General features: G+C 38.4%; 1 protein-coding gene across 6 annotated transcripts in view; it reads right to left on the bottom strand.

The window, feature by feature from the left end:
- Positions 1-268: 268 nt before the first annotated feature.
- Positions 269-11,354, bottom strand: part of AGTPBP1 (ATP/GTP binding carboxypeptidase 1) — a 65,799-nt gene continuing 54,713 nt past the window's right edge. For 5 of the 6 annotated variants that reach the window (XM_039566573.1, XM_039566571.1, XM_039566570.1 and 2 more), the window contains one exon: positions 269-3,778. In XM_039566573.1, coding sequence (XP_039422507.1) covers positions 3,601-3,778 — 178 coding nt within the window. In that variant the 3' untranslated portion in view covers positions 269-3,600. The remainder of the gene's footprint in view (positions 3,779-11,354) is intronic. The other variant, XM_039566574.1, reaches the window with a different exon arrangement.

Here is an 11,354-nt window from a genome sequence, read left to right as displayed (position 1 = left end):
TTCACCTTCATTGTGGTTCACCCAGTGTCATCCTAAGTTTTACAAACGCTGCTGAATCTCAAAAAATTTTAGATAGTTATAATTCAGTCAATTAATATGCAAATGCTACTCTAAGCCTGTAGCACACTGACTTTAATTTCACAGAGAACAAAATATTCTCCTTTTTAAAATGCTAAGCACACTGCTATCCTTACAGGTAGAACATGGCTACAAACGCTTGGATGAGAAATCCTTAATCATCACTAACCAGTAACAGGGAACCAAAAGATTGCAATTAATTCTTTATTATGCATTTTTATTAGTAAGTATTGGTACTTGGGGCATGCATAATAACACTGCAACAATTATATCTATCACAGCATTACAACAGATATTATCTGAAACCTTGTATTTTTGCATTTTGTGAACAGCGTTTACTGCTTCTGCAGTCTTATTTGAGATTCAAACCAAACTCCCTGATAAGTCAGGCTGATAAAGCAATCCACCTTGAAAAATGACCAGGCAAGATTTTGGCACAAACTGCTGTAAGTTATAAGGGGATGTCACCAGTGAAGACACAGTATCAAAATTTGTGATGCAACTTGAATTATTTCAAGAACAGGAATAGAGTGATTCATCGTCCAGCAATTAGGTAGAAGCAAGACAGTAAATAACACAGATGTAATTAGTATTGATAGTCTTCTTTGTTGCTATTACCGGAGGAAGATCTAGGGATATGTTCTTTGCCTATACAGAACCAGTCATGCTTACAGCAAACAGCATCATTTTAAACCAAAGCCACACTGAAATGACAATGCATAGAATAAAGACAGTCTGGGACAGACCATGCTCGATGACTGACATGTGACAGTCCAAGATGCTGCCATTCTTTGTTATCATTCTGCCCATTTATTCAGGGTGAATGCCACAGAAACAGAATGGAATGCGTGCTAAAGTGTTAGCTGTTCCATTTTCAGCTAAACACCAGATTGCCACCAGAACACATAAATGGGGGCACCAGCATGTGTCTGTCAACACCACTGCAACAATGGCAACAGGTATCAGAGAAAGGACAACTATGGAGCAGGTATCACTGCAGCAGTTCTTCCCAAGAACTGGCATCCCTGTGAGCACGAATGGGGACTTTACCTTTCGACAGGCAAGTACTGGAAAATGTTTAAGAAGTAACAACCTTTGAATTTTCAACAATGTGTAAGATAGCGACAGTTTCATCTCTTGCATTAGAATTGCACTGGTAGAAGTTCAGAACAACAGCTGCCAGTGACATCTAACATGTAAGTGACATCCAATGCATAACTGCTTTAGAATCTAATGAATAAACACGTTATCCTGAGACATTATGCAACTGATAACTCTTTCTTTGCACAGATTAAAAGCTGTAGGAGGCATGAGAAGAACAAATATGCATATGTACTCAGGAGGAAAAGACAATTTTGTGCTACTAAGCCACAATTCTTTCTAAATGGATGAAGTATATTTCTAGTCTTGCCAGTAGTACAAAAATAGTGTTCCAAGATTAATACAAATTCAAATGAAACCCAAGAAGACATGCACAATGGAGTTAACAGACATGTGGCATCCTGAATTCTCTGAAACTTAAGTGAAATTGTTTATGAATAATTTTATTTATGAATACTATTCCACCTGAAGTAGGAGTCCTTAAGGATGAAAATCTATTTATGCAGATAAGTAGTATAAGACTGACAGGGCAATATGAGCATTCTGAACTGCTGTCATTGGACTGACAGATACTTCAAATTCTGTGGTAAGGTTAATTCTTCCATTTGACAGATTAACAAATTCCTCTACTTTCAATGCAGAGGGCTCTTCTTCAATAGGGTAATAAATAAATTTTCTTATTTACAGAAGTTCACAGAACACAAGGAAAGATAATTTTCACAACAGAGAAAAACTTATAAAGGGACAAGACTAAATGCTTCCAGCTCTTCCATGTTTTCCATCCTTACATCTCTCTGCATTTTTATTAATATAAATTTAAGCCTTTAAACAAAAATACAGCAGCATATAACAAGGGATCAAAACCCCTTCCTCAATTTCAGAATCAGGATGGTACTGACAGGCATTACCAAACAATGCTGAATTTGAAAGAACAGATCCTGGTGCAAATCCATCTCCTGGCTGAAAATCACTGATACAGTTAATTCTCATAAATTTCATTATTTTTTATCCCTCTACTGAAGGCACCCTTCCCCTCCAAAATACAGTTTTACTTGGAACAACAAACATACACAAAATCCTTATCAGTTAAAAGCCTGCTATAACTTAGAAATGTTATTCTTCATGCTCTTAAAGCCCTTGCACATACAGAAGAAAATGAATGCCACAACTGGGTCACATCAAGTAAAAATAATTTTTGAAAAGTATTTTTCATTGCAAAACATGTCAATTCTGTAAACCACTGACTACACCTATCTTCATTTCTCTATTAGATCTTAGTTTAAGCAGAGGCAAGAGGCAATAAGAACTAGAAGATGACAGGAGAAGATGAAGAAATGTAAATCCCATATCTGACAGCTTGACTTTAAACATGAAGAATACAGAACCAAAGAATAATTATTCAGCCTGGAAGAGACCTCAGGAAGTTACAGTCCAATCTCCTCATCAGAGCAGAGTTAGCACTAGGTTGCAATCAGACAAAAAAGGTTTAAACCGAAATGCACCATCCCCCTTAAAGCAGCTGAACTGGGTAAATAGTTACTGTGCCTCCGGTAAAGTGCACATTTTTAAACTTACGTGCATATTCAAGAAGAAAAATGGAGCATCTGTGTAGCTGAATATACAGAGTGTACATACCTGACCTCTTCTTGTAGACATGTACACTTAACAAGAAAACTTCTTCATATTAAATCATGCCTATTTTATGGGTGAGTTTTGTACAAGAGTCTAGTTCTTCTAAGCACAGGCTGCATTGGTCACTGTGCAAAATTCCTGAACTCTGAATAGACATTAGTAAGAATTTTCGCTTAATACTGTGGCAAAACCACAAAATCATCAGAAGCAAGAAACAACTGCAAAAATTCATACATCATGTTCTCATTTTTAATTTAGTAATTATTGAATGGTTTCAGACCAGGCACTACATTGCTTCAAACACAATCAAGTATCTTTGAAATAATGTCGAAAAATAACCTTCACCTCAGTATACACACGCGCATATACACAGACATACACAAATTAATTTAGAAAACCTGTACATATGTATTTTTCAGGAAGCAACTCAAAGAACTGTACCACAAAACATTAGTTTCTGTACTGTAATTAGTTTGTGTACTGTCTGACACACTACAAATTATAATCCATTTTTCTGAAGATAGGGTTTAAGGACACAAAATGCCATGCAGTACTACTTAGTAGAAAATGAACTGGTAAATAAATTCATCTATTTAGGGCTTAAAGAATACACAGAACTCCTTAAATAAAACAAATGCAAGTTTATCAGAAAAATTTACTATCCTTGAGCTATGCAGGCCCCAGTTATTTGTGTTAACTGGAGCTTATCCCCTTTTAAGAAAACATCAAGGAAGTATATGACTGGAAATCCAGGATACTTTATTTTCTATTACTGGCGGCAAAGCTGGTTCAAGAAAGAAGTAACCTAGTTGAATCTGAGTCTGAAAGTCCATCATCTTGATTAGTTGCCTCATAATCACCCGCATTATCAGCTAATTCAACGTCTTGATCATCATTACTCTCTGCGCTGTAATCAACTTCTTCAAGGAAGCGAGGCTCATCTTCATCCAAAACATATGTAGTGGGGCTATAACAAACAAGAATTTCCATGAATCATGTTAAAAGTACTACTTGGTAATATTTTGGTAATATTTCGGAAAAGTAACACGTTCAGACCATGTGCCCTGTCCCTCTCCTGACACACAGTTATCCAAAAATTACCTCAGATAAAGGGCAGATTACCTGAAATGGAACTGGCTTTTTAGTTGCGTGTAAAACAACTGAGAGACAAACCCGAGCTTGTAATGCCTTGAACTAATCAGTCAGTCATACACAACTCATTATCCAAATGTGCCACGACAAATCCACTACACTAAAGGCCTGTAAGAACTTCATGCAAATACAGCAGTATCAGAAGATGCTGAAGAAGAACCCAACTACAAGAGGACACAGCCATTGCTGTAGGGTATAAACAGACCTCTTGTGTTTTACTGAAACACATGCTTTACTGAAAAGCACTGAAAGCAATTACTTGATACATATCAGAGATGACAGAACAAGGGAGTCATGGTTACACCTACAATTAAGTTCTCACACGAATCACTTAACTCCTATCAGATTCTCACACATTTGTATGCAGGTAAAACTTAAAATTTGTCAAGCATTGCCAAGTCTGAGGCAATGAATTTAGGGAACTGATGCTCTGCCCACAGAATAGTCTATGTCCTTAACTAATGGCCCCCCAGAATAGGAGGATTAACACCTTTAGTGTTAACTGGAAAACGGTTAAAATACAACTTTCTGATCCTCTCACCTCCCTAGGACAGGGGAAGGAGTGAGGGGGGAGGCAGAAAAGTGTTTTCTAGACCCCGTTTTACTCACTTGGGACATAAAAAGCTATCTGCTTAAAAGCACTAAGTACTCCTAAATAATTCAAAAGTATTTTTACATTCATATTAAGTCCTAGGAAGGTTTTGTAATGCATTTTACCTAATAATCAAATGGTACAGAACTCATACAAAACAGTGAGAATGTTCTTATTGAGAAACATCATACAGAACACGTAGAAATATTTGCATACTAATTTTAATGAATTTTCTCTTAAGGTATACAAAAACTTAGCTTGGCTATGGCTTTGTAATTAAAAGGACTAATCACTGCTTCTTTCTAAAGACCCTTTAGGAGCTCAGCTGCACCACTTGAAATCTGAAATGCAATCTCCACTCAATATAAATAGATTTCACAGTATTCTTCCTCTACCTGTAGCATCAATGACATTCCACACTGTAACATTTTGTACTGTTGACAGTTAATTCAAATACTGGGGAGAAAAACTATTCCCTAGCTTAGGAGGAAAAAAATATTTACATTCAAAACAATCTATATCATGGTTCACTAAACAAGCCTGTACTCAATTAGCTATGCAAAACAGAAAGATCCACAAAACAAAATACTTCACAGGTTATTTAAGCTGTAACTAGGGCAATAACCCACTGTTGGTTAATGAACTGGGTGTTTAAAATGCAATTGTTTCAATTTAGGAGAGACAAAGAGTGAAGAAAATAACCAGGACCTTTGCTAAGAAGTCTCTTTCATTTCACATATGGGGAACCCAACATATGATAAGGATACATGCTTTGCATGAAGCATCTGTGGGGGAACCACCAAAGGAATACAAATTTTTTGTGCTTTCATCCTGTGATGCTTTCTGCCCTAGGAAGTCGCCACCTACCAACACTTCCTCTAAGGAAAAAAGAAGTTGGGGAAATAAAAAGTTTAAATGTTTCATTTATTTAAAGAAACAAATGAAAGGGACTTCACCAGATGTATCACATTCTGACAAGTCCACAGATTTTTTCAATTTGTGCTTCTAATCACTTAACACAGGTACTGATTCATTAGTTTTCGTATGCAGGGAATCCACACTTCAGTTGGAGAATAGACTATATAATTCACAGGCAATGGAGCCATTAAATCTGAATGTTGACCCAATATTAAGTAATAATTCTGAACACTGAAACATAAAACTACAATGAGCTATGTCAAGGAGAACTATTCAACCAATGACAAGGGAATGTTTAATGCATTACAGTAATCACTTACAAAAATTCATCTTAGTGAAGTATAATATAGAATAGTAAAGCTCTCAAAAAATTCTATCCACTTTGTTTAGTAAATGTCATTATTTGGATTTTAAACTGATATAGTTGATCCTGTTCAGAGAAAGCAACCAACAAAGCCTACCTTACGGAAAAAAACCACAGAACTGGACACACAAGGAAACCACACAGTTCACCTCTTTGAAGTGTCTTGTCACTTCATAGAATATATCCTATGTTATATTGTCTTGAAAAACACTCAAGTATATTTATTCGATATACTTTTTTTTATACTTGTATACATTTGCTCTACCTGCTCATGTATGTGCAAACACATAGGCATGCCGCTAACTTCTAGAAATTCAGGCACTATGAACAGTCATAAGAAGTCAATCTCTAACACATTTTAGACCTTTACTCTGGCACATATACATCCAGAACTGAGGGATGCTTTTCACATTTAATAAAACAAAAATCAACATTATGTTATTTTCTCTATTCAAGAGAAGTACCATTAGAATAGATCAAAGATTAAAACAGATCTTACTTAGAAAGCTACATAAACCTTTAAAATAAAAACTTGCTCTGAAATCTGCTTCATAATAGTCATAGCTTTCTACTACCATCCAGAGCAACGCACCATAACTTCTCAGTTGTTTATTACTCAAAATAAACATTACTGTAATATTTATTAAGGTTATTTTTTCCACTTTTCCTTTCTTTTCATTCTTCACAACATTGTATCCTACCTGTGTCACATACCACTCATATATTTGCTTTCCCATGACATGTTGTCTTTTGATGTAGCGAATGTTAGCCTTGAATATTTAATTTTTCAGCAATCTCCATTCTAAAGGTTAGCATGAATCTGCAAAGTGTAATTATTACTCCACTGTTTTACTGAGGCTGGATCACAAGAAATATAGAAATCAAATACCTGAAAAAATGTCTTACTGTTTAATCAAATTCTTTATTTGCCTCCCTGCTGCTCCCCACCCTCAGCGTATCTTGTGATGATATATTTTTAGCTGCTGTCATGCTGATTCTATGGGTTTTAATTTCCTAACTTTTCCCTTGGGCTCTTTCTAATTAGCTTGTTCAATAATCCTTCTTCCTCTACTTCTACACCTCCTGCTTTTCCTTTCAAAAGGAAACTATTATTTTTCTCAGATTAGCAGAGCTTGTTTATCCCACACCTACAGTATTGTAATGTAAGGGATGCCACAATCTGTATATTTTCTTTGAAGTCATGGCTGTTAAAAGAGAATACTGTATGAAATTCTGAAGTTCTGTATATCCTACCTAAACAACATTTTATGGGTAAAAAGATGAATTCCTAAATGCTTGATTAATAAACCTGATATAATACTATGGTCCTCAAATTTATGAATAACTTTAAGAATATCTCTTTCATTTAAAAGAGTATTTTCTCCATCACCTGCCATTGAATAAACTGAATTTAGAATTAATATAACTGTTTTCTACAATGGATTTTAATTATTAACTAAAACATACTTTAATTATTAAGGTCAGCCAGGCACACGTAGTGGTGATAGCGGCAACAGCAGCAGCAGCCACAGTAAGTTCTGGGGGCTGAGCACTAGACCAAGCTGGGCAGGGCCTCCAGTCAGGGGAAACATGAGTAAGAACTTAGAGGCCAGCCAGGAACCACCAGCTCTCATGAGTGAGTCTGACATGGTGTGAGTGTTGCCAGCAGATTTAAATGGCCCCACAGAGTGCAAATGACTGGGATGTGGTGCCCCGGTCAGGACATGGTGAGCAGTTCCCCAGGAAGGGCATGCAGAAGAGGCCACTAATTCTACCTGGGGAGGAAGAGGAAGCAGTCTTCTTCTATAATAAAAACAGCAGTTACACATCGCAGCTGCCAGGCTAAAACCAAGAGAGACCACAGCCACCTCAGTTATATGCCTAGACCCAAATAGACTTGCTGAAGACTAGAAGAACTACCTGGGCCCTCAGCTGCAGGAAACTCCAGAACCTGAAAGGCCCCCTGGGCCCTGAAGTCAGAGGTGTCATGCGTGTAAGTGTGCCCAGCTAGATAACCTGCCTTTTGTGCAGGCTGCCATGTTGTGTGAGGAGTTCATCAGGCAGAATACTATCTGGCAATCCAAGCAGGAGACTGATGTGTGGTATTATGCACTGACACAGGCAGGGAGACAGTGCTGCTTTAAGAGGAAGTTAGCATCCAACCCTGAGACAGGCTTGGATGATTTGCAAGGCAAGGGAGACTGGAATCTCATCTCTGCTTGGAGCAAAAGGAAGAGGTTTTCCCCTTGCTACCAGTGTGCCCCTACATAACAAATATGACACTATGAGGCTGGAAAATCTCCACAATAAGTAGCCAAGAACAAGAAAAGGACAATGGTACAAAACTGGTACAATCAGCCATTCATAGGAGAATGAGTGCCACCAAAAGTGCATGAAGCATGGTAATTATTGGAGAATCCTCACTGAGACACATGGAAGCAGCCTTTTACCATCCAACCTCTCTAGCAAGATTTGCTGCCTATCAGAGCCACATTCATCATGTTACAAAGAGCTTACTGAAACTGGTAAAACAAGAGGACTATCAACCACTCCTACACTTTCATGTTGAACGAGGCTGCAACAATGAGACTGTGAAATATCAAAATGGATTTCATGTCCCTCGGAAAGATGTTAAAGGGATCAGGAGCACAGACAGTGTTCTCCTCTCCACAGCTGCAGACTAAGAGCAAATCATGCCTTACCCATCTGATGGCCTTTTATGATGCAGTAACTACAACAGTGAACATGGGAAGATCAACCTATGTCATCAGCCTAGTCTTCTGTAAGGTCTTCAACATGGTCCACAGGACATGCTTACCTCCAAATTGGAAAGATGGGGATTTCATGAGTGGACTGTTCGATGGACAAGGAATTGCTTGGATGGATGCAGCCAGAGACTTTTGGTCAAAGGCTCTATGTCCACATGGAGCTTGGTGACAAGTGGGGTCTCTCAGGACTCTGTCTTGGGACCAGTGCCCTTTAAGACCTTCCTCAATGACACAGACAGTGAGGTCAAGTGCTCCTTCAGCAAGTCTGCAGATGACACAAATCTGAGCAGTGCAACTGACACAACAGAAGGATGGGATGCCATCCAAAGGGACAAGCTTAAGAACTGGGCCCAAGAGAACCTCATGAAGTCCAACAAGTTCAAGGGCAAGGTTCTCTAACTGGATCAGGGCAATCTCAGACGTAAGCACAGACTGGGAGAAGAAGTCACTGAGCAGCCCTGCTGATGAAAAGCTGGACATGAGTCAATAGTGTGAGCTTGCACCCCAGAAAGCCAACCATGTCCTGAGCTGCATCCAAAGCAGTGTGGGCAGCAGGGTGAGGGAGGGGATTCTGCGCCTCTGCTCTGCTCTGGAGAGACCGCATCTGCAGTCCCCAGCACAGGAAGGACATGGGCCAAAGCCACTGAGAAGATCAGGGGGCTGGAGCATCTCTCCTACAAAGACAGGCTGAGAGAGCTAGAGTTCTTCAGCCTGAAGAATGAAAGCCAGAGAGACCTCATTATGGTTTTCCAGTACCTAAACAGGACTTACAAGAGAGAGGAAGGATGACTTCTTACAGAGTCAGAAAGGGATATAACAAGAAGAAATGTTATTAAACTAAAAGAGAAGAGATTTAGATTAGCAATTAGGAAGAAATTCTTTTCTGTGAGGGTGGTGAGGCACTGGATCAGACTGACCAAAGAACTTGTAGATGCCCCATCCCTGGAAGTGTTCAAGGCCAGGCTGGATGGAGCTCTGAGCGACCTCATCTAGTGGGCTGCATCCCTGTCCATGCCAGGGGGGGTTGGAATTAGATGATCTTTAATGTCCCTTCCCATCCAAGCCATGCTATGACACTTACTATTTTTTAGAACAATAATACCTTACTATACCTTACTTTCATTTCCATTAATGCTCCAAACATATTAGAAGTTAATAAACCTTTTCACTAACATGGTATATTTTTTTCAAAGTAGTATTTTAATCATCCCATAAAAGACATACTTGGAGTTTTCATTATTCACAAGACTCAATTACAGAAAAATTAATCCACCAGGCAGACGTAACCATTACCAATTTCAACCCCATGGAGATCAGCAGTTTCTTGAGACTACAAGGGATGTGTATAAATTTTAAAACTTTGGAACAAAAAATTAAGAAATACTCCCTGTCAAAGTATGGAGGGTTGCAGCTACCTGGGGAGTTGGGAAAGGAAGGAGAGAGAATTACGAAGAATCATTCTGAAGAATGATTTCTTTTAAAACTGCATTGTTATGGGAGGAAGAAAAGTCTTAAATGAGAGAGTTAGAAGTATCATAAAGGAATTGTTTCTCCATAGTTTCCCTTCTAATTTCTCTTTAGTGTCTATATTCTGTTCTAGGGATTAGCAATCCTGCTGCAGGAGGCAACATCACACGTGCAACTACATGTGCTGTCTGGTTCAGCTGCTCTTAACCCATGTGATTTTTTTTAAGTAATGAGGATATTTTCTCAAGGGAATTTCCAAGGTTAAAGGGGAGAAAGTATCCAACTCTTTCCTAAGCCATAAGAAGCTGAACATCCAAATCCCTTTTAATTATTATTTTCAAAAATCTGCACTTTTAGGGTTACAAAACTTTACTCCACAGCTTAATCACAAGTAACATCAACAGTTTTCTATGTGTTCTCACCCTGAAATACCTTTTATGAAATTCAAAACTGAATCCAATCAGTTGGGATTTGTCAATCATTAACTGTAGCCTGTGGTAGTATCTGGATCATATCACCTGGAGTAGAAGAAAACTTAAAGAATGGTATGAAGAATATATAAGCTGTTCATCATGCTTACTTTTTCAGTTTGTTCAGGGTTTTTTTTCCTTGATTACTAGTTTCCTTATTTTGCCCTAGAGAAGAAAAACAGTACTCTGATGCTACAGTCTACACAGAATTAAAAGCAATCACTTTCACTTAGGCCAGAGGAGGGGCCTGGTGCATGGGTGCTGCTACCAGGCCCACCAGTGGAATTCTGAATCTGATTTTTCAGTAGCTTTTTCTTCCAACATTCAGACCATGACAGACTGGACAACAGCTGCAGTATAAGATGCCTTCCTTTTAACAAAGCTGTAAAGTACTGGAAGAAAGGCCAAGAAAAGCTCCAACCCTGAAGGAGAGAAAGAAGGAAAAAACCTTTATTCCCAGGTGAAGAAGATTAGGAGTATACAAATGTCTGGGCAAAGTCTAAAGAGTTATTAAGAGGGAAGAAAATAAAATAGGACAAACCCAGTTTCCATCAGACAGCCTAGACAGAAATCCCTTGCAAGACTTTGTACACACTCCCACTGCATGTATCCCTCACTCCTTGCCTCACCAGTCTGATATTTTTTCTCAAGTGTAAAATTAAGTGCAAGAAATAGATTTTCATCAAGTTTTCCCCTTCCCACAGCCCAGCCCCTTTTGGCTGTCTATTTTTTCTACCATTTTCTAGACATGCTGGATCCCGAAGCTCAGTCTGCTTCTCTGCTATAATTAAATCAAATTAACAAACACAGCC

This window comes from Corvus cornix, chromosome Z, assembly GCF_000738735.6.
Source record: "Corvus cornix cornix isolate S_Up_H32 chromosome Z, ASM73873v5, whole genome shotgun sequence".
Lineage (NCBI taxonomy): Eukaryota > Metazoa > Chordata > Aves > Passeriformes > Corvidae > Corvus > Corvus cornix.
The sequence above is the reverse complement of the archived record's forward strand: the minus strand, read 5'-3'. Positions and strand labels throughout refer to the sequence as shown.